Source organism: Callionymus lyra, chromosome 7 (assembly GCF_982586985.1).
Source record: "Callionymus lyra chromosome 7, fCalLyr1.hap1.1, whole genome shotgun sequence".
NCBI classification, from domain to species: Eukaryota; Metazoa; Chordata; class Actinopteri; order Syngnathiformes; family Callionymidae; genus Callionymus; species Callionymus lyra.
In genome coordinates, this window is record NC_141824.1 from 10,121,239 (window position 1) to 10,147,264 (window position 26,026).

General features: G+C 39.4%; 1 protein-coding gene across 4 annotated transcripts; it reads left to right on the forward strand.

Moving 5' to 3' along the window:
• The first annotated feature begins 500 nt into the window (after positions 1 to 500).
• Positions 501 to 25,172, forward strand: pax3b (paired box 3b). 4 transcript variants are annotated; one of them, XM_087795276.1, is made up of 9 exons: positions 501 to 726; positions 868 to 1,103; positions 1,188 to 1,317; positions 1,450 to 1,587; positions 17,002 to 17,201; positions 17,397 to 17,562; positions 18,270 to 18,475; positions 21,830 to 22,109; positions 25,044 to 25,172. In XM_087795276.1, exons 1-9 carry the CDS (start codon positions 642 to 644, stop codon positions 25,076 to 25,078), a joined length of 1,476 nt encoding a protein of 491 aa, XP_087651402.1. In that variant the 5' UTR covers positions 501 to 641; the 3' UTR covers positions 25,079 to 25,172. The 4 variants fall into 4 exon arrangements, with proteins under 4 accessions (XP_087651402.1, XP_087651404.1, XP_087651403.1 ...); XM_087795278.1 differs by having other exon boundaries at positions 1,188 to 1,245; XM_087795277.1 differs by having other exon boundaries at positions 21,830 to 22,114; positions 25,044 to 25,147.
• Positions 25,173 to 26,026: the final 854 nt, after the last annotated feature.

The following is a 26,026-nucleotide window of genomic DNA, read 5'->3' on the forward strand; positions in this document are numbered from 1 at the left end:
GTTCGAAAATGTCTATATAACTTTTTTGTACATTTGGTATGAACACGTTTAAAAGCCAAAAAATCTCTGATTAATAAAAAATATATAGTGTATTTAAAAAGAAAAAGAGTTTATCGCCGCTGATTCCATCCTGTTGAACGCTCCTGTAACCTCCTCCCTTATTGGTCCAAAGTTTCCATCCTCGTCCAATCAGCGTGCGCGACCGAGCCCCGGGACCTCGACTCGCTCCAGCCAATCACAGCGAGCCTCCTCGAGTGGCGCAGACAAGGGGGTTTCTCCGCTAGTTTGACGCTCTTGCCTTCACTTTGACCCGGTGTCAACAAACAACAACAATCCTGTCCCGGGACCAGAACATTCTTTTGTTTTTAAACAATAATAACTTCATAACGTTTCTCTTCCTCGTGGATACAAAGTGTGGGAACTTGCCTTTTGTTTTTTAACGCGGAGAAAAGTTCCTTTTTTTGGGGGAGTTGATCTCGGACTCGGCGGGGAAAGTGGACCTGGTCCACGGACTGAACCTACTTTTTTTTTAAAAGTTAGGATTCAAAGTGTTGGTTCTTCGGTGTTGGAGCAGAAGCCTCCCCAGGAGGAGGAGGAGGATCCGGTAGTCCCTGGTTGGTGCTGGTGGTGCTGGTGGAGGAATGACCGCGTTGGCTGGGTCGTACCCCATGATGATGCGACCCACGCTGGCTCAGAACTACCCACGCACAGGGTTCCCTCTGGAAGGTAAAACTCGGTTGATCCTGGAGATTCATATCAGTGTAAATCTTCTATTTATGGTTCAGATTATTATTATTTTTTTTTAAATAAAGTTCATTATTTTGTATCAATAACTCCAGAGTTCTGATTTTATTTTATTTTCTTCAGTTTCCACTCCGTTGGGTCAAGGCCGGGTGAACCAGCTCGGGGGAGTCTTCATCAATGGCAGGCCTCTGCCGAACCACATCCGACACAAGATCGTGGAGATGGCCCACCACGGCATCAGGCCCTGCGTCATCTCCCGGCAGCTGCGGGTCTCCCACGGCTGCGTGTCCAAGATCCTGTGCCGGTACCAGGAGACCGGGTCCATCAGACCCGGGGCCATCGGAGGCAGCAAACCGAAAGTAGGTGGAACGTTACAATTAAGTTAAGGAAAAAAATCAAATAAAAAAAGACTGAACGCTAACTTTTTGGGGGGGACTCTGCAGCTCGGGACCACACCGGACCTGGAGAGGAGAATAGAGGACTACAAGCGGGAAAACCCGGGTATGTTTAGCTGGGAGATTCGGGATAAATTACTAAAGGATGGAATATGTGACCGAGACAACGTTCCCACAGGTAAAAAAAATAAAATAAAAAGGCGATAAAACAAGTTGAATTAAAACTAGAATCACTTGATAGTCTTATGTGTGGTACCCTCGTTTTTATTTACACAAAAATGAACAATAACATTTCTTTCAAACGTTCCAGTGAGCTCCATCAGTCGCATCATCCGGAATAAGTTCGGGGGAAAAGGGGAAGAAGACGAGGATGAGGACGAGATGGTGAAGAAGGAGCTGGAGGAGAGCAGGGCCAAACACAGCATCGAGGGGATCCTAGGAGACAGATGTAAGTGGCCCCTTTGAAGTGCGCATGTGCAGGAGGTCTCACCTGCGCGTGCAGTTTTTTTTTTTTTTAAAAAGAAGAAAAGTTTGTTGTGAAGTTTTGTAGTGTTGTAAAAGTCTGAGAGGAGGAGGAGAGTGCGTGTCTCGCTTTGTTCACGGTTCTTTATCGACCATGTCTCTTTGGGGTAATGGTTTTCCCATGAGGCTGTGCTGTAAATCAAACTGTGTGTTCGTGCGTGCGCGCGTGTGTGTGCGCATCGTTCACTTCTCTTCCATTAATGCTCAAGTCTTTTTTTTGTCTTTAAAACGTTTTAAACACAAAACTTTTATCAGCGTTTCAAGACATGTGAAGAAAACTTTTTAGTTTTTTTTTATTAAATAGAACAACACGTGTTTGACTAATTAAAATACTTTAAATATGATTTCATACTGTCTAAAGTGTATATACTATTTATCCAAAATATCCAAATAAAACGTCACTATTATAGCTTTATTTATGGCGAAGTATTATCTCCAAACTTGTTTATTTCTGGAGTTTTAAGAAATCGCAGTTTAATAATCCGAATAAAGTTTAATTACTATCATAACTATGCTCGTATAAAAGCTACAATTCAATTTTGAGCGATTTGATCCATTTATTTGCACAAAAAGAATCATAAAATAGTACTCATGTATATGTATCATTCGGGTTTTTATGTATTTTACCGGATTTAAAGAAATAAATCTACTAATTGTAAAGTGTAACGAAACTTATTTATGAGTCAATTTTTACTTTAAAATCAATTATTTTGGTTGTATCTTACATACTTATTATAATTACTTGAACATGTCTTGTTTTTTTTCAATTCGAACGTGGATAAAGTAAAACAAAACAAAATTAACTTTGAAAATATCAGGTTTTCGCACAAAAAAACATCTAAAATCCATTTCGTGCGAATTATTTTCCAACTGTACTTTCTCTCTCACTAAATGGGTTGTAATGTCGATTATGAGGCGTGCGTGTGTGTGTCTGCGTGTGTGTGAGCGTGTGAGAAAAACAAGGGAAGTTGTGGTTTTGGTTACAAATTAACACCAGTTGTCATCTATTCGATAAGATCTTTCAGCTCCGCGTTCACTTTTCAACTGTTGATACAAGTTTGGCACGAGCTTTACATCTCCAAAAAAAAACATGTCTGTCACACTTTTCATCTCTTGGTTTTCACAAGAAGATTCAAGTTTCTCACTTGTGTGTGTGAACATCTACTTAAGATCTAATCACGGGAAGAAAAAAAACAACTTTCGCGGACGTTGCTATGGCAACAACCTTAATGCTCACTTCTATCAACGCTTTTAAATACATCTTATTTATTCATCATGAATATTTATTATAATTTAATAATTATTTAATTTATTATATTATAATAAAAGACAGTTGTTGTCGATTGACGACTTATTTTTTTTTTACTGTATTTGCTTTGTTTGTTTCTTTATCCGTAAAGTGTGAACGATTTAAGGACTTTTTTTTAGTTTTTCCTTCGTGCATCTTGGATGTGTTTGGCTGACACTCGTCTCATGTCACTGTATCAACCGCTTCGACGCACAGAAAGGAAAGAACACAACGCTTTTGCACCTGCGCGTAAAAACCCTTGCGCGTAAAACCAAGCATGCGCCTCGACGCACAAGGCTTCACTTTGAGGGAGGGAGGGGGAGATAAAGGAGACAAAATGTCCCCTGGATGAGTTGATCAAACATTTGCTCAACGCTCTCCATCAGCTCACAAAGACGCGGATGAACTTGGGAGACAAAGGCGCGAGAGTCTATTTGGGGATCACGCGCGGACAAAAGAGCAGCTTGGAAACAGCCGGAGCTGCTTTAGAATTCAGTCCGAGCCAGAGGAGCCTCCGCCGCCGCCGCCGCTGCTCCAATGAACGATGAATTATTCAGGGAGGAGGGAAAATGGCCGTTTTTCACCTACAAAATGTTTCCTTTTTTGAGGGGCAGCCGAAGGCAATTGAAGCAACAATTGACGCCAAAAGAACGAGACGTGCGCGTCCACCGACTCACAGTATACGCGTGGAAAAAACTTTATTTGGTCGTTAAGAAAATTGTACTAAACCACTGTTTCTACTTAAAAAAAAAAAAAGACAACCCCGCGTGAGTACAGAAGATAAAGCAACATATGTGGTATTTTGATCATATTAGGAACTTAAATAAAATGTAAGTTAAGAGATCAAAAGAACATGAAAAGTAAAAAAAAACAAAAAAAAACAAAAAAATAGAATTATTTAACCATATTTAACTGCAACATTGTTAAATAAACATGTTAATTTCTCATTTATTTCATGTAATAGTGCACTTTATTTGTCATATGTTGTCTTGACCTTTTAGAGTTTTCAAATCTGTATTAATTTCTTAATGTGTTTTGCTTTTAATTGTTAAAGCGCTCTGTGACCCTGGTCTAGAAAGATGCTTTACAAATAACCATTACTTACTTACTTACTTACTAACTTATTAACCAAGTAAGTTGAATTCCAACCACACAATTTGTTCGTAAGGATTACATTATTACATGAATTATTCATTCATAAGCTGAATTACGTTCATTTTTAAAGGGAACAATTTAACGCAAATTACACATTTATCACATAATCATTTTAATAACTTGTCACTGAGAATCATTTGGGTTTTTCATCATCGTGAACGAGGCGGTGACGTCATGCATCACGTGTTACTCCCTAATGAAGCCGCGCGTCATAATTGGAGGTTAATTGCGCAACAAAACTCTGGTGCGGGTGTGAAGTCTCTGAACACCCGCCATCTTTTTTAGTGGGTTTTTCTAAGTTTCTAACGGCACCGTATCACGCACACGTCACGTCAGATATTAGAAAACAAAAGTTCTGTTCTTCCCCCGGGTGAGTCCAGGCTCTGGCCCGGAGCGCCTCCGCCACCATAGGGGCACCGGGGCACCCGTCAGCAGCTCCTCGAGCCCACCGCCAAAACCACCACCACCACCGCCCCTCCAACACCCCTCCCTCCCAAATCTCTTTAAGAAGATTAAATTGACTCTTTTATTTCACGTCACTTTCATGTGGAGCTACACCCGCCCTCCCTGCTCTGTGCGCCCGCGGCCGCCGCTCCTCATGACCGTCACCATCAAGTGACTTCACTGCAGTTGGTTTCCACCTCCTGATCTGCCTCAGTGTTGAGTTTATAGCTCATTATATATCAATACTATGGCGTTATTTAAACAAATATATTTTTTAAATATCATGAATGTGGTACAGGATGAGATTATAGACATTATATTGACACTTGGTTTTAGTGTAAGAGGCGGAAAAACTGTTTTAAAAGGATGAAATGTAATGATTTTATTGATATGAAGTACATTTTTACTCTTTATATGCCTTATTCTCTTAAAAAAAATGTTGTACTTGACAAACATGTGAAATGTCAATTAAATACAAAGGGACATGGTGGTGCTGATCCAGTAGTATGTGTTTATGTTTATGTTACACAAGTATAAACCAACAAAACAAGCTTCTTAGTTGTACTAAAGCAGGATTTCTGACATTTAGTGGAGTTAGAAAAAATCGTCTCACACATGAAAGATGACAGAGCCTCCTATGTACTGCTATTTTTCTCCTTAATCCTTATTTTTCCTCCAAGAAAACGTTTTAAATTCCATATATAAAAGCATTATATTGATTATTTACTTCTGCAAAGCTACACATTAAGGGTAAGTTGAAGGTTCCCCATTAGGAGAAAAAGTGCTGTTTCACTCTACTAGGTACTTTACTAAGACTATAATTGGTTTGTCAAAATACTGCTATATTTTAAATGGACTTAAAAAAAGAAACAAAACTAAATAAAAATTCATATATTCTCTTGCTGTTGCCCAGGTTAGCTTTTAGCTATAGAAGCTAAGCCAAAGATGAGCATTTCACAAAAGTCAATGTGGTTCAGGAACAGGAAATGTATTTTCTATTTTTTTTTTTAGCTTCAAGTTTACTAAAACAATAAGAGACAACTCTTTGTTGCAAAATTCAACTTTAACCTGTTGCTTCTCTGGTGAAATCAGACCAATATTGACATTTGAAACAAATATAATGACACAAAAACCAATATATTTTTTTGGTACATTGATTATTACCATCCATGTTTTTAATTTTTTTAATTTTTGCAAAACAAAAGTTGGTATTTTCTTGAAGTCACTTAATAGCTTCTGACTCTTGACACGTCAAGACGCTCGTTTTGGTGAAACTGACTGAAAAAATAAACCCGTAAACTAGTGAAAATTAGTGAAACACAAACTCAATCATGTGTCGTGAATATAACAACATTCTACTGGTGCACGCCGCAAAAGAAAAAAGATTGAGAACCCCTTGATTTAAAGCCCGTGCTTGGTTAGGTGAAATTAACCAGATAATACATGAGAGCCTCGTTGAGGGCTGATATGTTTTCAGTTAGTTGTGGGTCCACACACACACACACACACACACACACACACACACACACACACACACACACACACACACACACACACACGGTCCTCCTGGCAATGCAAACAGTCAAAAGGGATAACTTTATTTGGTGAAAGAGGATCCTGGAAAGGGCTAATTGAATAAGCCCGGGATCTTTGAAAAAGCCCTAACCATGGTGAGCGCAGTCATCATGTCATAATTAGGTTTATTGAGGCACATTCCTTCGATCTGCCTTCTTTTCTCCCGGGCTCATTGTATCCGGGGCCCGGGCCAATGGTCCGAGGCACAAAAGCGAACCGCGTGCAGAACAATACATGAAAGGGCCGTAAAGGTTTCTCTGGCTTTGTCACCCCGAAAACCCTGAAGGACTTTGTTTGCGTAAATAATGTGAGTGTGTAAATAATGACTTGGTCACCAAGTAGCATTAAGTGCAATGAGTTAATACTAAACTGTTTATTTGAGGCGTAATACCGGCGTTATTTAGCGTAACACATGAGGCTTTGACAACAATAGTTACAGTTACTGTACCCACGGTTTGAATGTTTGGAATACTTGAGCTCTTTCCACTGTTAAGACTTGTTTAGTTCACTATTTTAGCTCATTTTACGACCGCAATAGATTTCAATAACTATATATTCTAGTTCTATGCTCAACTAACCCATCAGTAATGATTATTAAAGGTTTTGTCTTCAGTCAGTTGTGACAGATTCCCTCGTTTTGAAGCTCATTTTCTCCATTTTCACATTTGGACAGAGAAGCTGAAATGAACCATTGATAGTTAAAATAGAGAAAATAAAACTTGTTTTGAGTTTCAAACTCAACAGATAAATCTAAACATATTTATAAATGAATTGATGTGACAATTATGTACTTGGAAAGTAGAGTAGAGTCCAATGCAGGAAGAATAAGAAAATGTAAAAAAAAGTAGCCTGTGGTTTTAAATGCTTTTAAACAATGTTTGTTTTTCAACTATTTAACTTTACTGGACAATATTGAATACATTGAATTGTCCACAGAGATGCAGTTAAAAAATAAAATTTTGTTTTTCATACACATAAAAACTGGATAGGACAGATTGTGAAACTTATCCCCCCCCCTAATTGTAATTTAATATGAGATATATTTGGTTAAAAAGTACATGAATCGAAAACGTAAAGTCTGTGCCATGAAGAAATTGTTGTTTTTCAAACTTTGTTGAACAATTTAAAATAAATACAATTGATATGAAGGCATCTGTGCCCAAAAGGATGCAGTTAAAAAATAAAATGTCTTCTTTTTTTTTTTTAAACAAATGTATAAATCAAAAGCTGGATAGGACAGATTTATTAAAGTTTTCTTTCCTCTAAAATTAATCTTAAATGAAATTCACTGAATAAATAATAAAGTTATAGTTATAATTTCTTTAAAAAAAAGTTTTTTGGCTATATAGCAAACTTTATTGAACAGTTAATAATAAATATCATAACCTCTTTAGGTTATGATATTTATTAATACATTATTTTTTTATGTACTTTCATGTAATCAATGGCTGTACAGGAAAGATTGTGGGTTGTTTATTCTATTTAAATACATCTTTTGGGAAGTGCTGAATATATTGCAGAAATCTCCCCCCCCACAAAAAAAACTGTACGGATTGATCCAAAAAAAATCAGGAGCTTTGAAGAAATGTTTTTTTATTAACTATATAGCAAACTTATTTATTGAAATAGAGTTACTTAAAGAGAAGCAGACAATATTTTAAAAATACATTTATACAATCTAAAGATGGACAGGAACGGACAGATTGAGATTTTCCTTTCTTCACTCAATGTAATTTAATATTAAATGTATTTAAAAGTACTTCATAGATTTCGGTGGGAAAAATGGAAAAATAACTGTTTCCATCAATGAAAAAAAATCATATATAGTCTTGTTGTTTTCCCAACTTTATTAAACAATTATGGATTTTTAAATACATTTATATAATCAGAAATAGTACAGATTATGATTAAGTTTTTTATTTTTAACTTCCTCCACCATTGATTCTGACCGTCTCCTCAGAATAGAGTCTCCGGACAGATCTTATGATAGCTGTTGGCGTCGACGGCGGCGCTGAAGAAGCCTCTGTGTGTCGATGAAAGAGCGAATGTGTCACTCACTTACTATCTGGGCAGGAGGGCAAAGGGGGGGCCAAAGTGGCCAACTTCCAAATCACTCTGCTCTCGCCCGGGGGCTCTCCCTCGGGCCCTCCCTCTCTTGTGAGTTTTTTTTTTTTCATTTTTCCTCCACAAACCATGACGTCCAGCATGAGAAGAGACTTCTGTGCATAATAGCTGCTCTATACGTAATTAAAGCCTCTTTCCCTCATTGTCGCTCCTCTGATATCCATTCAAAGGGCAATTAATGAATGGACAGAAACTTTGAAGTCGGGCTGATTTTTTGAAAAGGAGGGGTAGAAGGGGGGGGTCTATATATATGTGGAGTGGATCAGGGGGGTGTTGGGGAGCCCCCCACCTCCAGCCTTCACCCCGTGATGGACTGGCTACATTGAGCCGCGAGCGAGCGAGCCCCAAAGACGGTTTTGAAGAGAGTGAAAGAGTGAAAAGGCTCACGAAGGTCAAGTAGAATGGTTCGCCTTAGAATAAGGCCCCTCTTTATCTGGCCCAAGTATGCGCCGGGCACAACAGCTGGGGGGGGGTTACGAGGACCCCGAGGGGGGGGGGGGGGGTTTATGTATGTGTGTGTTTCTGTGCACGAGAGTGTGTGTTTATTCATTTACATCTATGCATCTCTGTCTTTCATGATGTGTGTGTGTGTGTGTGTGTGTGTGTGTGTGTGTGTGTGTGTGTGTGTGTGTGTGTGTGTGTGTGTGTGTGTGTGTGAGTGTGTGTGTGTAGAGTTGGGGGCCAAAGTGTCAAAGTTTACCGAGGCCAGTAAACGCAGCATCTAGGCACTGACACGGGACAAGCAGCTGTCAATCACCTGACTGATGAAGCCTGACTTTCGTTTGTTAACTAATTAGCCCGGAGGGTTTTTTTTGTCGATAAAGTTGTGAGGCTCTTTATTGAATCCTTGAATGAGTTGATTTTTATTATTATTATTCTTTAATCTGTGTCTTGTACGGTTTCCTAAAGTGCTGTTATGGTGCCCTGTAATAAAATATATTGTTTGTATTATAATTATTTAGTACTTTAATTTAGACGTACCCAATAGGTTTTTTAACAGAAAATATATAGTCTTGTACAAAACGTGTTTGATGAAAAATGTACTTTAATTCAATTGTATTTAAAGCTTCCGATCGGTTAGTTCTCTCAAAACTTTAGAGTTTAAACTTACTCTACAGAAGGAACAGAAAAACACAATCACAATGAGAGACACTGGCAGAAACCTTGAGCAGAACCAGACTCGGTGTCTCAGACTGTGACCATTATGGTTTAAAAGTGCTGATGTTTATGGTGTCGGCATGAAAAGTACCTTGAAAATGTTTTCAGGATTTATTGGGACACACTTATTTAAAGTATGTCCAACATTGGTTACTTTTGACATAGTGTGAGTAACAATCCCTTTCATGACAGTCTTTAATTATAATTTATATTATATTGTTCTATGAAAACATCCGCAGAAAATGAAGTGGTGTGAATTATTCTATGTGCTCTTTGAAATAAGACACTTTTAGATCATTTTTGCATTGGTGTTTTAAGTATTTATCTTAACTATGTGTCGCTAGAGTTGCTCAGATTACTTTAAAAGGTTCAGAAATTAGATTTAATTTTTTAAAACAAGCTTAATACGGCAAAAAAAAGCATTTTCAACTTGACTTAAGCAGAATTAAAATGAGTGCTAGTACTAAAGAAACATTTTAGCCTAAAAGTCTGCAAAGTTTTTCACTCCATGGACCAATTTTATGTGGCATTATTTTCATGGACCAAATGCAAAAAAAACAAATGTTAAGTCTATAAAAAACACATCTAAAAATATTGCTGAATCAGCAGGAACCAGGTAACAAGATGGTCCCATTTTCTCATATCCTTTAATAAACTTGACATATTATAATAGGGCTTGACATGTCAAAAGTCACAGGGTAATATAAATTTTGAGAAAATTCTGTCAAATAACTACGTATCGGGAGTAGCAGGGGTGTTGGGAGGCTATCCCGGCTTCACTGGGCGAGAGACGGGGGACACCCTGGACAGGACGCAAGTGGACACCCAAAAAATTTCAAATAATTAATTTTTCTCTTTCTTTAAAAAACTCTACCGATCGATGTGCATCTGTGACCAAATATGAAGCTAAATAATGCACTTTGTTGTCGTTTCCCTGCATGAATGTCCCAGTGTGGAGCGCGGTCATAGCTGCGTCTTTGTCCACGAGGCCCCGGTGCTGCCAAACCACCAGTTCCTCGGTGTATTTGCGATGCAGGAAAAGTATTTCCAGGGTGGAACCTGAAATCTGTCATGAGCCTCATAAAATAAATAGAAACAAGCAGATGCCTGACGCGGATGAACTGCTTTTGTATTTACAAAACGGCAGCCAGCGGTGAAAACTCTTCATCATCATCATCATCATCATCACCAGAGGGAAGTGAGAGTGACAGTTTACATGCACGGCTCAGCTCCGGGACCTCCACGCGTCCCCCCACTCCTGACCTGAGCGTAGGGAGTTGAAAGAGGTGGAAGAACCGCAGGGTCACAGGGCAGTGCAGGGGCTCTCTCCCTCGGCTCCAGACAGGAAGCAGGGTTAGAAACACATTTAGCTACAAATGACAGGTAACCGTTTCCTGATGCCCCCCCAAAGAGTCTCCATGTTCTTCCACCCTGTGACTGGTTGTTGTGACAGAGCTGGTCTTGATCTGCTTTTACTTCGTTTAAGAGATATTTCAGACTTGTATTTTTTCAACTGTAAAAAACAGGGATATGAAACGATACTTGGTGTCATAAAGGAACCGGTTCTAAAGCGACAAAAGTATTTTGTTGCTGCTTTTTTTTGCTTGAATAATTTCATAAAAAGTAATACCGTATTTACCATATTAAACCTTACCCCTACCCCTACCCCTACCCCTACCCCTACCCCTACCCCTACCCCTACCCCTACCCCTTACCCGGATTGGAAGGCGCGATTTCAATCCTTACCCTTTCTCAAAAAATCGCAGTACTTTATAATCCGGTACGGCTTATGTATACATTCTGGTTGTACCTACTGACAATGAACCAGTTTCACGTAGTACACGATGCTCAAAAATCTGCCAAAATGTTGGTAGTACTATGAAGCTGCACCCAGATAGTCTGGTGCGCCTGACAGTCAGTGAAGGATGCGATACATTCAGCAGGACTATTAAGAAACGCCACGTTTATTCTCCGAGTTTTGAGTCACTTCGTCAGGGATCAAAATTTCGACGGCACTTTACCGCAAAAGATTCAGACTGGGAAAGGTAAAACTTTGAAAGACAGTAGAGTGGTTGGCTTGTGGCCTGAGAAGTTGAAGGGTTGAATCTCTTAATTGTGTCCCTGAGCAACACAACCCTGTTAGTTTCGGATAGTCGATCTGGCGCGCTGGGTCGCGGCCTACTCCCATCAGTGTGTGGTTGTCCTTGTGAATGGGTGACTTCAATCATAGAAATTGCTATATGTATATATAAGAACTATTTACAGTATTAAGTTTCTTTGAAAGCCGAAAAAATGCCCCATCTTTGATAGCATGCTACAGGGAGTCAGCGCGCTGGAAGGGGGAGCCATGCTAGCACCGCTAGTTTCGTAGAAGTACTGTTAAAATGTAAAAGTTTTGGTAAATTTTGGCTATCTTTAAGCACTGGGCACCGTTTCAAAAGTACCCGGTTCCCCCTGGGGACGATACCCGTCCCTACGAAAACCACTACTCGGATTCTTTTTTTCATTTTCGTCCAGTCCAAGAGAGTCACAGATGGGCCCGCGAGCTGTCAGTCGGACCATTATTCCGACCCGGCATCTGCCCGCCTTGACTTCTATGTACTGTTTAATGCAGTCGGCCAGTCACTTAGTCCCCCGACCGCTGAATGGTCGTCCCGCCCCAAATAAATGCTGGGTTTGTCTCCTCTGCCTTTTGTTTTGTGTGGTTTCTGTGCAGTGTAGGTGGGTCGGAGGGTGGGTTAGGTGGGGGGGGGCATCGTGTCACGGCCTCGATTTACCCTTCGCTTTTAACCAAAGCCCCAGAAGAGTTACGGGGATGTGCAGCGAGACGGGTGTTAAGAGCCCACATATGGTCCGTCAATTCCCCCAAGTCCTCAATTTGGAGTTTGACACGTCCCCCTTTTTTGCCTCTCACGCACACATGCAGGACCGTACTGTCTCATGTCTCGGTGGACCGACCCCCCCCCCCCCCCCCCGCCGCCCCCCTGCCGCCCCCCTAACTCCTTCCAACAGCCTGTTTCAGCTAAATCCTCTTTCTCCGCCTCCTCCTCCGCCTCGCAATTCTTCAGGATGTTGTCGAGCAGCGGGAGCCATTTCGGGCGAAGTCTTGGCTCAAGGGGTTTTTGGCATTGGGTGACCCGTGCACAGTTCCCTCTTCACTTTGGTTAACAGTTTTTTCCTCTCTCACCCCCCCCCCCTACCCCCCTCGCCCCCCTGTTTTCAACTCTCATTTTGTGGCTTAATGCACCTCAGCTCCCGGGCCTTCTTGCCCAGTCCTCGTTTCAACCTCTTAAAGACTCCAATATTCCTCGTATTTCGATGAGCTAACCCGGGTCTTAACTCCTTGAAAGTAAACAGAGACTAGTGGAGTGTTTACGGCGCTACAACGCCAGATACGCTCTCGGTGTATATACAAGCAGGGGGCGACGTGAGGGGAGAGTGGATAATTTGATTGGCAGGGGCTATTTGACGGTGCCAAATCGATGTGATCTGAAGGATAGCGAGGCGATGACGGGCGAGGGGGGCATTTAAAAAAAACAACACAGATTGATTGAAAAAGATCTGGAAATGAGGGGAAAAATCCCCCCCCCCCTAACCTTTCATTGCATGTCTATAGTTTTGTTTTGTTTGTCTTCTGAAGAAGGAACAATGTTCTTCAGTGGTTCAATTAAAGTCTGCGTCCTGTGCTTGAAATCGTACGAGCAGTCACTTCTTTGTTAGTGGATGCTGGAGAGGAGACGCCTCAGGGCTGACAAGCTCCATTAACGTGGTTCGGGTGAAACATCAGGGGAACGCTGCACGGTTGTGTGGAGGAGTTTTTCTTTCTTTTTTTTTTAAGTTGCTCTGCCCTGTAGGAGATGATAACATTTAGGAGCAATATTTAAAATTGTAACTCGCAACAGGTGGGAAATGACAAGTGTTTAATAGATGCTTGTAATTGTTATAGCACAGTTTGAAATTAAATAAAAGTTGATAATTGCTTGAAAGGAATTGACAATTGAAGTTTTCAAACAAAATCAACAGAAACATTTTTGACAGTTGAAAATTGTTTGATTATAGTTGAAAATAGTTTGATTATAGTTGAAAATTGTTTGATTAAAGTTGAAAATTGTTTAAATATAGTTGAAAATTGTTTGATTATAGTTGAAAATTGTTTGATTATAGTTGAAAATTGTTTGATTAAAGTTGAAAATTGTTTAATTATAGTTGAAAATGGTTTGATTATAGTTGAAAAATGTTTTATTATAGTTGAAAATTGTTTGATTATAGTTGAAAATGGTTTGATTATAGTTGAAAATTGTTTGATTATAGTTGAAAAATCCTTTATTATAGTTGAAAATTGTTTGGTTATAGTTGAAAATTGTTTATTATAGTTTAAAATAGTTTGATTATAGTTGAAAACGGTTTGAATTCAGTTGAAACTTCTTTAAAAAGACAGATGATGTGAACACTGAGGGTCAAATATTTGTGATATTCCACTCCTTGAAATGTCCAGACATTTTAAAACAGTTTGATTGAGGCTGAGATGAACTCTAACAGTTGTTAAGATGAACATTGTAGTTGTTTTTTCAGGTCAAATTTAACAAAAACAAACGTTTTAATGTCTCTTAAGCTCGGACAAACCCTGGGAACGATAGCTGCGTATAACATCAAGGGACAGATGGGACGATGCTTCTTTGAATCCGACTTGTGTCGATGAACAAACTCTCATCTTTGGACCAACAACAACAACACAGATGCCCCCGACGCACAATCCCCGCGGGTACATTTTACAACCGCCCGCTCAGCCCCCTCAGGTGCTGTTACAGTTACCCCGAGATGAACGGGATTTCTTTCAAAACGGCGGGGAGTTGAAATGTCCCCCTTGTGTCCCCCCCCCAATCCCTCCGTGGAGCCTCTTTACGCCCCCCCCCCTCAAATCCAGCACCCCCGTGGGGCAGGTGACAGCCCTCCACTGTGAAGGCTGAGGGAGCCATGACGGATTCCACAGATGGAGCGTGGAAATCGCCGGCAAAGACTTCAGCCCTCTGTAGCAACAAAGAGCCTGAGAGTCAGAGAGTGAAAAATATGGGTGGAAAGAGGAGATGTGGAGACAAAGAGGGCCAGTGAGGAGTAGATGGTGCTTGTTTAAGGAGGCTCCAAAAGTTTGCTTGGGGGGTGAGGGGGGAAGAGAAAGTAAATTCGAATGTATCACATTAGCTATTTCCATGTTCCATCTCTAGTCTTATCGGAAGCGAGTAATTCCACGATGGGATAAACCCAAGCGGAACGAATCACATGATGTTTATCTCGAGGGCCGAAGAGGTGCCACTCTGTCGCTTCCCCGGGAAAAAAAAAAAAAACTTCAGTAGCACTCATAACTGATAGATAATTCCAAAGTGATTAAGGATTTTCCCGAGCGCCTCGGCTTTCCCAGGGCCCAAATCCCTGTGAAATGCCCAGGAACGTGCACGCTGGTGGATTCTTGGGGAGGGGGGGGGGAAAACGAGAAGGAATTCCTCGTGGCCCTCCTCTAGGAACCGGAGGGGGAGGCCACAAAAGGCCTCATCTCTTGTTTTTCTGCCGTCCTGTCCCGAAAAAACTCCAAAGTCTCCCGATCCAAACCAGAATTCCCATCGAGTTTCCAGATTGTTTGTTGTCATTTTTACAGCATTTACCAAATGTACGATAGAAATCTCTAAAAAAAACTGTCTAGAAATGAGTCAAAAACTCAACGCACAAGAAGAATAGCGCATCATCAGCATATTAAATCATCCGAAAACTCTCTTATGAAACGTCTCGTCGACCTCTTTGGATATATTTTCTTATCGCCCGCCCTCGTGCTCGAAATGTTTCTCCACCAATTTGCGCCTAATGCATGTTAAGTTGACTCCCACTGCTGTCGGAGAAAATGGCCAACGGGGCAGAAGAGGATCAGTTTCACTCGAGGGGCCCCGAGCTATTTGGGATTCTCTTGTATTTGATTGTTGCTTCTGAGGGGGAACTAATACAGTGTTGCACACAAAACTTCCCCCCAGTGTGCTGAGGGGGAATTAATTAAGTGTAACACAAAAAGTGGGCACTCTGGCCTTTAGTGAACTCATAAGAGAGTCAATGGAGTGTTTGAAGTGCTGAGAGAAAGAGGAACAAGGAAGGATTATAGAAAATGGCTCTGAATGGTGTTAAAACTCAAGATTAAAAAATTAGAAGAAAGCACGAACGTCAGGAGTGATCATATCGCGGCGGCTCATCCAGGCGGAAATTCAACATCAGACCAGTTCAATTCATTCGTAATAACGGTGTTCAGCGTCTTTTCATCCGGAAAGACATTTATTTAAGTCGTGGACGCTTCCTGCTGAGTCGCCAAAACATACAAAGGGAGTTTGAGATTCAAACTTCTCGTGTGGTTTACGTATGCTCTTAAAAATACTCATTAATACTTGAAAATATAGTTTTAAACGTTTACTTTAAATCAGATGTTATTTAGAAAAAAACATAAAAATAGAAAAACATAGATAAGTCCTCCTAAAATATGTAAATATCATGTTTAACTTTTAATTATGATAAGAAAACAACTCGAAACTGGAATTATTATCTAATTTTTAACTCTAAAAAAGCCAAAAATGACTATATTATTTATATGTTTCTTTTCCATCTTACAGAAAACAGTTAATATAGTATATAATAAATAATATATAATATAGTATATAATATAGTTAGTAAAATTGAATTTTTCTTACAAATCCATTACATTTCTTAAAAAGAAAAGGTTAAAAGGTGTTATAAATAATTAAGTTTTTACTATAATTTAGAAATATAAATGCAATTTTTAGTCGGGTTTGTGTCTCTATATTAATTTGATTTGTTTGTGCACACAGCAGATATAATCGTAATAAACAAAAAATAGAAAAAAGATGGAAATAAAATTAGAAAAAAAAGAAAACATTGGGCATAGTTTAATCAAAGTAAAATAACTTTTACTTGAGTATAATTTGGCTACTTTTTTACACCTTCTGTTTGACCATTATATTTTTTATTAATAATTCACAGGAAGGTACATTAACATACACTATATTAAAAATGTGTATCCAATTTATTAAAATATACTTCTTGTAATTAAATTAAATTGTTGTTATAAGATCTTATCTACTTTTTTAGTTCTTCACTCAAAAATGTGACAATTATGTAATAATATTTGTTTTTATATTTCACATGAAATGAATCAAAGCCAGATGTATTTCCAAAGTAATTCAAAAATATCCCTGCATATAGTTTTTAACGATATTAATAAAGCTAAGTAAATGAAATTGTTGTTTTTAGATCGTATCTATTTGTATAAACCTGGCAGTGAAAACACTCCAGACGTGGCTGAAAAAGGGCTCCTGGATCTGAACTAGTCTTTTGTGAGTCGACTAGTCCCCCTGCGGGTTCCTTTCTGCTGGGATTTGGTCTTTTAAATGAAGTTTTGTTTGGGCTCAACAGCACAAGATGGTGTTTGTGTGAAACATGGAGCAGATTAGGAGCCTCATCCATCTGTTAGCATCCATGCCAGACTGGGATATTTTTGAGGTTTTTTTGGCGTAAATATTGAACGTTTTATCTCGTTCTGGTCCACAGCGAGTCACTCGGACGAGGGTTCGGACGTGGAGTCGGAGCCGGACCTGCCCCTGAAGAGGAAACAGAGGAGGAGTCGGACCACCTTCACGACGGAGCAGCTGGAGGAGCTGGAGCGAGCGTTCGAGAGAACCCACTACCCGGACATCTACACCCGGGAGGAGCTGGCCCAGAGAGCCAAGCTCACCGAGGCCCGAGTGCAGGTACCACGACCCACTTCCTGTCTAACCCGAGACTCCTCGTGAAAGATCTCATGTGACTCAAGACACAAGCACACATTTATATTTCTCCCATCCTCTCGAGGGGGGGGTCGTAGAGTTGGAATTCCTCACCATCTGTCGCAGTCATCGTTGACCTCTGATCACGCGGACGACCAATTTATCTCTTTTTTTTAATAGGTCTGGTTCAGCAACAGGCGCGCAAGGTGGAGGAAGCAAGCGGGAGCCAATCAGCTCATGGCGTTCAATCACCTGATCCCCGGCGGTTTCCCGCCATCGGCCATGTCCAGCATCCCCCCGTACCAGCTCTCCGACTCCTCGTACCCTCCGTCGTCCATCGCACAAGGTACAACCATCAAGTTTTGATCGACCTTTAATACGTGTTTTAATCAAACATACATGTCAGCTGAACACATGTCTATGAAGGCACATGTTTAAATAAAAATCAAGTCATTTCACACATTTTTAATGAATTGAAAATACATATTTCTTACTTGTTATCCTTGATTATTCGAAAAACGAAACGCACAAGTTAAGACGTTTTTATTTGTTCAGGCTTTTCCTTGACTTTCCAGAACTCCTGTGTTGTTCTCACTATTATCTTGAACTTTAAAGTATATATTTTTGAGAGTATTGTTTTGATTGTTTAAGCGTTTTGTGACCCTGGTCTTGAAAAGCGCTCTATAAATAACAATTACTTACTTATTTACTTACTTACTAGAAGAATAGCGCATCATCAGCGTATTAAATCATCCAAAACTTGGTTGTTTTCTTCCTTTGCTACTTTATTTATTTTTTAACAATTTAAATATATATGGCAAACATTTTTTAGAAGTTATAATTTTGAGTACTTTAGTAATACATTAAAGGAAAAAAAACAAAGTGTAATAAAATAAAAAAAATGTAATTATCTCAGCAAAAATATTCCTGTTATGATACCTTTTTAGCAGAAATGTTTTAATTCAAACGCGTATTTTATGTGATGAACAGTATTCATGTAATCTGGCATTTTTCTTTTAATAACTTAGTTAAATTCATGATTTACTTCAACAGAGCCTCCCAGCACGGTGCACCGGCCTCAGCCGCTGCCTCCCTCCTCCGGCCACCAGGGGTCCGGCGGCGGAGGGCAGGGCGAGGGCAGCTCCCCGTACTGCCTCGCATCTGGACGACACTCCTTCTCGGGATACTCGGACAGCTTTGTGGGTCCCGGGGGACCCGCCAACCCCATGAACCCCATCGGAAACGGACTCTCCCCGCAGGTGAGACCTTCGAGTCAAACATGGTTGAACATTATTTTTATTAATATTCCATTTGGGTTATAACGAAATGAATCATCATTAATATGGTTAAAAAAATAATTAACACGTGTGTTGTCTCTGGGTCAAGGTCACCCAAAGGCCCGAGAACAAATGTGTTTGTGGGATCCCTTGTGTTGTTCCTGGGTCAAGGTGAACGACCTCCACCACTACATATGTATCTATGGAAGCCAGGGAGGTTGTTAACCTTGACCCATAGACAACACAAGGGATACCATAAACTCATTTGTTTTCAGGCCTCTTGGTCACCTTGACCCTGATATAACACAACGGTTAAAGTAGAATTTCTTGTCATGTACATGTTTTAAATCCAACAATAACCCAGATCTGGTTGAGGTTTTTATTGACTTTATTATTATTTTTGTTGTTATAAAACATTTATTTTTTAGTTGAAAATGTATGAAAAAGTATATTTCAATTATGATTATATTTATTTTATAACTTTAATCAACCAATTTTCAACTGTAATTAAACAATTTTCAACAATAATCAAACCATTTTTAAATGAAAAAATCTTTGAAAATGTATGAAAAAGTAACAAAACTTGGAGAATTTTTATTAATGAATCTTTGTGGTGATAATTGATTTATTCTGCAGTATAAAACAACATACATATCATAAAATTACATAATTAAATGAATAATAATTAATTGAAAAAAACAAACAAATGTCCTTTAAAAAAAAAAAAATACATTGTTAATATACTATATTAATTTTTTTCTGAAGCATATATAATTTCTCTATGTAGACATACCTTTTAGGTTTAACAAAAATGTAATTATTCATCTTTCTTAATCATAATTTGAATGTAAAAAAAATTCTAAAAATCTGTCAAATCTATTTACAATCATAAAAAGGGAATATTAATATTAAAACCAGACATATCTCAATATACCAACAATACAGTGAAATAAAAGGTCTCTTTTTGAGTAAAAGCGTACAAATCTTTTTCATACTTGATAATAATTAAACAACAATTAATGACCCTCCTTGATAGCTGAAGTCACATGAGCATCTATAGCGGTAGAGAGTGTGGCCTGAGAAGTTGCAGGTTCAATTCCAGCTCCGGATGAGATCGTGCCTTCATGATTGCTCCTTATATTGGCTGCGTCGCAGCCTACTCCCATCAGTGTGTGATTGTGTCAGTGAGGGGGAAGAAAATTGTTGCGACTCGCTTTGAGGAAAAGTATCTTATAAATGTTCTCGGTACTCGGCTCAATATCCTGGTCACACTTTTTTCCGAGAGCTCCTCAGAATTCTTATTTTATCTGATCAAGGAAATCGGTGATAAAAGTCAAGTGTGTCCAGTTTCCAAAATAAAATCAAACCTCTTCGGCTCGACGTCACGCTTCCAAGAATGTCAAGTCGGTAAATTGACAAGTAGGTACAAAGATCATATCTCGGTGTAGCTTCCAGCTGAACATTGAACTTGATAGTTTTTGAAAAAAACACAAACAACACGGTTGCCGCGGGCGCCCGGTCACATGTTCCGTATGAACGCTCGCAAACCTCCGCCTCCGCCAAGAGAAGCTTCCAGATGATTGCATTCCACGAATGTTTGCTTTGATATTCCCGCTCATCGTCTTGTTATTTGTGTGCATTTCATAGAATACAAACCCCCCCCCCCCCCCCTTTACCCCTCATCCATCCAGACTGCAACTTCCCCCCCGACTCCCGTTGATCCCGCCGGGCAGCGGCGCTCCAGACAACAGCGGTGAAAAGCTAGAGCTACATACGAGCTAAACATAACTTGAGTCAAAAACTCTCCATCCGAGTCAAACGTCCAAACATAAGTCTGGTTCTGCGAAGGGAGGAAACACAACTCTCTGAATCAACATCCTTTCTTCACCTCCCCTGCTTGGGAAATGATTTAAGCGGGACCATGTGTGGATGTGGACCAGCATGTCACCGAGCGGACCCGGACGAGCCCGGGGTACCTGCTTCCTATTAGGGTGCGAGGCCTCCGGGCCTTCTTTCGCGTTGGGTTTTAAGGGATGTGATGCATTTATCGGGCCCCGGGTCCCGAGCTCCGGAGTCACCTTCGCCGGTGTGATCTTCCATGTCTCGTTAACAAGTCGCCGGACGCTTTGAGGAGCCGCTTCCCACCGTCTGGTCCCAGTTGAGGAAGCGCTCGCCCCCCGGAGCTCTTTTTTCCGAGGAATATTCCCCACAAATTGAATTATGTGTTTTCGCTAATATAGACCAGGTCAAGCGGTTCTGATTCAACCCGTCCAGTCCAAGAGTTTCCAACGGTTATCTTTGTCTGTACATTTTGTTCTGAGGTTCTTCTTATCTTTAGTGGTGTGTATTGGCAAGAATCTCCTACATACGGGGTCGACGGTACAATATATTTTTTATAATGTAGTAACAAGTTTATATGTGTAGTATTGTCCAGTACTTGACTCTGGTGTTGCAGAATTTTCAGACCACATGACTCTTGACGAAGCTTCGAAACTTTCATTTGCTTCGAAACCAAAATATGTCCAAACATCAGCTTTAAAAGCTGCTGGACTCACTGTATCCTCTCGTCCTCAGTCGTAACTGTTTTCACTTGTTTTCAAACCAAAATATGTCCAAACATCAGCTTTAAAAGCTGCTGGACTCACTGTATCCTCTCGTCCTCAGTCATCGCCAGGATCACAGTTGATTTGTTATTCTATCGATACTAGGATGTGTATTGGCAAGAATCTAGCGATAAAATATACATCATGATACAGAGGCAACAATACGATATATGTAGTAACAACTATCTATTGGTAGTATTGTCGAGTACTTGACTCTGGTGTTGTAGTATTTACAGACCACATGACTCTTGATGAAGTCGTAACTGCTTTCATTTGTTTTCAAACCAAAATATGTCCAAACATCAGCTTTAAAAGCTGCTGGAGTCACTGTATCCTCTCGTCCTCAGTCATTGCAGAAATCATTCATCATTTAGGCAGGGTGCACGTAATATTTGCTGCCATCTACTGTGCAGGAATTTATTGCAACACAAAAATGAATAAATGCTTGAATATTAAATGGTAAAACAAAAACTTGAATTATTTTATACACACTTTACAATATAAATATAAAAATAAATAAAATATAAAACTAATATGATAAAATCAATACAATGCTGTTGAATATCGAAACAGTATCCTGGAAAAAAAAAATACACTAATATTACTAGGGTTTCGATATATTCCTGGTCGAACAAAAAACATATTTCTTTTCGAAGTGGGATTCGAACTCATGACTCTACCCACAACGCTCCCGTTCACGTGTGATTGACAGCCAATCTCTTTCGTCCGTCAGGTGATGGGGTTGCTCAACCCCGGCGGCGTCCCGCACCAACCCCAGAGCGACTACGCCATCTCCCCGCTGACGGGCGGGCTGGAGCCCCCTGCTGGCATGGCGGCCAGCTGCAGCCAGCGCATGGACCACATCAAGGGCCTGGAGGGTCTGACCAGTGTGCCCTCCATGTCGGCGCTGCCCTCCCTGCCCAGCTCGCAGTCCTACTGCCCGCCCTCCTACAGCTCGCCCGCGTACACCGTCGACCACGTGGCGTCCTACCAGTACGGCCAGTACGGACAAAGTAAGGTCAATAAACTTTATTTGAATTATATCGTTGTGCAGATGTGAGGATTTGAGCTCAAACCGTCTTCACATCCGCTATTACTTAAGTCGCTTTTTAAAATACAAACAAAGAATATCAAAGAACTGTTGAAGCTACTGTTAGCAAAGTTGCTACAGACTTTTTTTTATTCATTCACCAATTTTAAGCAACAAAAGATAAACTTTGTGAAAGTGTTCAATTAATTACCTCCACCTTCTGCAAACAGGAGATTCTAATGTTATTGATATTGTTTGGAAAAACAACCCTTTTTTTTTGTAGTTTTCCACTATAATCAAACAATTTTCAACTATAATTAAACAGTTTTCAACTAAAATCAAACAATTTTTACTATAATCAAACAATTTTCAACTATAATCAAAGAATTTTCAACCGTAATCCAACAATTTACAAGTATAATTAAACATTTTTCAATTTTTATCAAATACTTTAAACTATAATCCAACATATTTCAACTGTAATCAAACTATTTTCAACTATAATCAAACAATTTTTACTATAATCAAACAATTTTCAACTGTAATCCAACAATTTTCAACTATAATCAAACAATTTTTACTATAATCAAACAATTTTCAACTGTAATCCAACAATTTTCAACTATAACCTAACAATTTTCAACCGTAATCCAACAATTTACAAGTATAATTAAACATTTTTCAACTTTTATCAAATATTTTAAACTATAATCCAAATATTTAAACTGTAATCAAACAATTTTCAACTATAATCAAACGATTTTAAACCCTAATCCAACAATTTACAACTATAATTAAACATTTTTCAACTTTTATCAAATATTTTCAACTATAATCCAACATATTTCAACTAAAATCCAACGATTTTCAACTGTAATCCAAGATTTTTCAACATTAACTAAACATTTTTAACTTTAATCAAACAATTTTCAATTATAATCAAACAATTTTCAAATGTAATCAACCATTTTCCACTTTAATCAACAATTACAAACACATTATTGTATTCACACACACACAAATATAATGAAAGTAATTTTTGATGAAAGTTGTGGAAAAACAATTAATCAAAATGGCGTCTTATCCGCCGTCCTGAGATCATGTGACAAGAAGTTTCTTCCACGAACATCTCGTATGCTGAGATGAAATCGTTTGTGTCGCTCGAGCTTTTTAACTTAACGATCCTCCTGCACGACTGAAGTGTCTTCAGATCTAACCTCCAGAGACTCTGGTACCTGTCCAGAGGTTCTCTTACTTCTGCGGCTCCAGTGTTTTCCCTTCAAATGAATCTCCACCTCGCTCCGTTCCGTCCATGATTACAGCGACCGCCGTTTCTAATTGAAGTCCTCAGGGGGGTCGACCAATCAGGTCCATCACACGCTGACCTCACAGCCACCCCTAGAACACAAGTGCGTGAAACCTGCAGGTATCCAATGAATCTTCATGTCCAGGAACAGCAAATGTTCGATGAAGCATCTCGGGATGAATACGTGTGTCCGGAGCCGTGAACCTGGACGATACATCTTGATCTGGTTAATCAGTGGAGAAGCCGGCGTGTGGTTGGCTTGTGAGCCGGGAGAGGTTCTCGCTGGACGGATCCTAATGGCCTCGGGCAGAAGGACTATTGGAAACAGGTGGACCGGGGTCAGCTGGGGAGGCAGCGTTTAACGAGAGCTTGTAGCGACGCTCGAGCTGAACTTTATCTTTGCAGCGTTCAACATGTTCACCTGCGACGTTCTGGTATCGGGGCTGAAGAAAAAATCTACATTTTAAATCAATCTAACAGCAAAAATTGTTTGCATCGTGTCACCATCGCTCTATAGATGAAATAACAAAATGTTTGTCGTGTTAATAAATTATAATCAAACTTATGTTTGTTTTAAATATTTGTAAATATGAGTGAAAACTGAAAGAATCGTGTTTTATCTAATAATATATTATGACAAAAGGATTTTATTGAAAATAAATATTATGAAGTCAGATATATTTAATTTTTTCCGATGTCAAAAGGTGTAAAACAAATGAATTCCCAAACATTTTTATAACAATTTATATTCTTAAAACATCTGAGTCTATAAATACATTTGGAATAGTAAGTCAAATCTGCAACATTTTGAACATTATTAAATAAACAAAAGATCAATTCATTCTTTAATCAACTCATTTTCAATTAAAATCAAACAATTTCATCTAAAACAAAACAATTTTCAACTATAATCAAACAATTTTCAACTTTAATCAAACAATTTTCAACTTTAATCAAACAATTTTCAACTATAATCAATCATTTCTCAAATATAATCAAACAATTTTCAACTATAATCAAACAATTTTTAACTTTAATCCAACAATTTTCAACTATAATCAATTATTTTTCAACTATAATCAAACAATTTTCAACTATAATCAAACATTTTTCAACTATAATCAAACATTTTTCAACTATAATCAAACATTTTTCAACTATAATCAAACATTTTTCAACTATAATCAAACAATTTTCAACTATAATCAAACAATTTTCAACTATAATCAAAGAATTTTTTAACTTTAAGCAAATCATTTTCAATTATAATCAAACAATTTCAACTAAAATCAAACAATTTTTTACTGAAATCAAATAATTTTCAACAGAAATAAAAAGTCAACTATAATCAAACAATCATTTCAACTCTGTACACTTCACTCAGTGTGTTAAAGTCATTATGGTCGCTCCCCCCCGACTCTCCAACGGACGTCTGTTAGCACATGCTACGCTAACAACAGCCACATGTCGGTGCACCGGCACGCTAAAGGAATTTATTAACGACCATATATCTCTTTTATTCTTCTTTCCACGTATGTTTCCCGTTTCAAATCCCTGTTCGCCGCTCATAATTTAACACTTGTCTCATATATTTTTACTTCTCATCCACAGGTGCCCTTTCTTATCTGAGGCCCGAAATCACCTGAGCAGATGGACGGAGGTTCTCACGCCGACCAAAAAAAAAGGACGGAGGAGCAAACGTTCACAAAGACTCTTCTGGGTGGATTTAAAAAAAAGAAAAAAAAAAAAGAAGAAGGGACCACGAGAAGAAACGACCAAAAAAAACAAAGATGGTGGTTTAATGGGACACACGTGGATTAAGAGACCGTCATGTTTACATATGGTAGGGTCGCATGAGAACGCCCGCTTCTCCGACTTAATCCACCGACGGGGAACCAGGAGTAAAAAAAAGGGCTTTGCTGAGTTTTTATTGGACGTGGCATTTATTTGAGGTTCCTTCACATCCCACACACGGAGAAATTCCACCGGCACGAGAAAACAAATATACGTGAAAAAAAGTCTTATTGCGTCAGGAAGTGTAACACACACTCCGCCGCCCCGACTCTTCCTCGCTCCTCGAAGCCCCCCCCTCTTTCGAAAAAAAACCTTTTGTAGTCCCGGAGACGACTCGCCCGGGGGGTCAGGGGTGACCCCCGGAGAAAGTGACAGATGAGAGGAGCGGCGGCGCTGATGTGGCTTTAGAAGGAGAAAGTGGAGAGGGATGGCGGGGGGAGGGAAGGATGGAGGCGAGATCGATCACAGGCTGGAGGAGGCTTTAAAGGACGCCGGGACTCGGGCGAGAAAAGGAAAAAAAAGCCGGACCCGGGTCACAAGTCACGGCCGAGAGACACTCGAGAGCCGGAGTACGATATCACGTGTCCGGCGAAAAGTCTTAAAACACAAATCCCACGATGTTTAGTGAAACTTTTGTGGCCAGTTGTTTTTGAAAAGTGTTTACCAAGTTAACTTTCATATAAAACAAGATCAGCAGCTCCAGATTCCACTTTTAAATCGAGGAAAACTGAAGTAAAATTGGAGTTTTAGTGATTTTTTTTGGGAAGAAAAGCAACAATTTTGACGAGGTTCCATTTTCA

What these genes read in the sequence shown, in the direction of transcription:
- pax3b (XM_087795276.1), top strand. Translation starts at nt 642, where the DNA reads ATGACCGCGTTGGCTGGGTCGTACCCCATGATGATGCGACCCACGCTG. An exon ending in GGGGATCCTAGGAGACAGAT is followed by an intron (nt 1,588 to 17,001) that starts GTAAGTGGCCCC and finishes TCTGGTCCACAG; the next exon opens with CGAGTCACTCGGACGAGGGT. An exon ending in TCACCGAGGCCCGAGTGCAG is followed by an intron (nt 17,202 to 17,396) that starts GTACCACGACCC and finishes TTTTTTTAATAG; the next exon opens with GTCTGGTTCAGCAACAGGCG.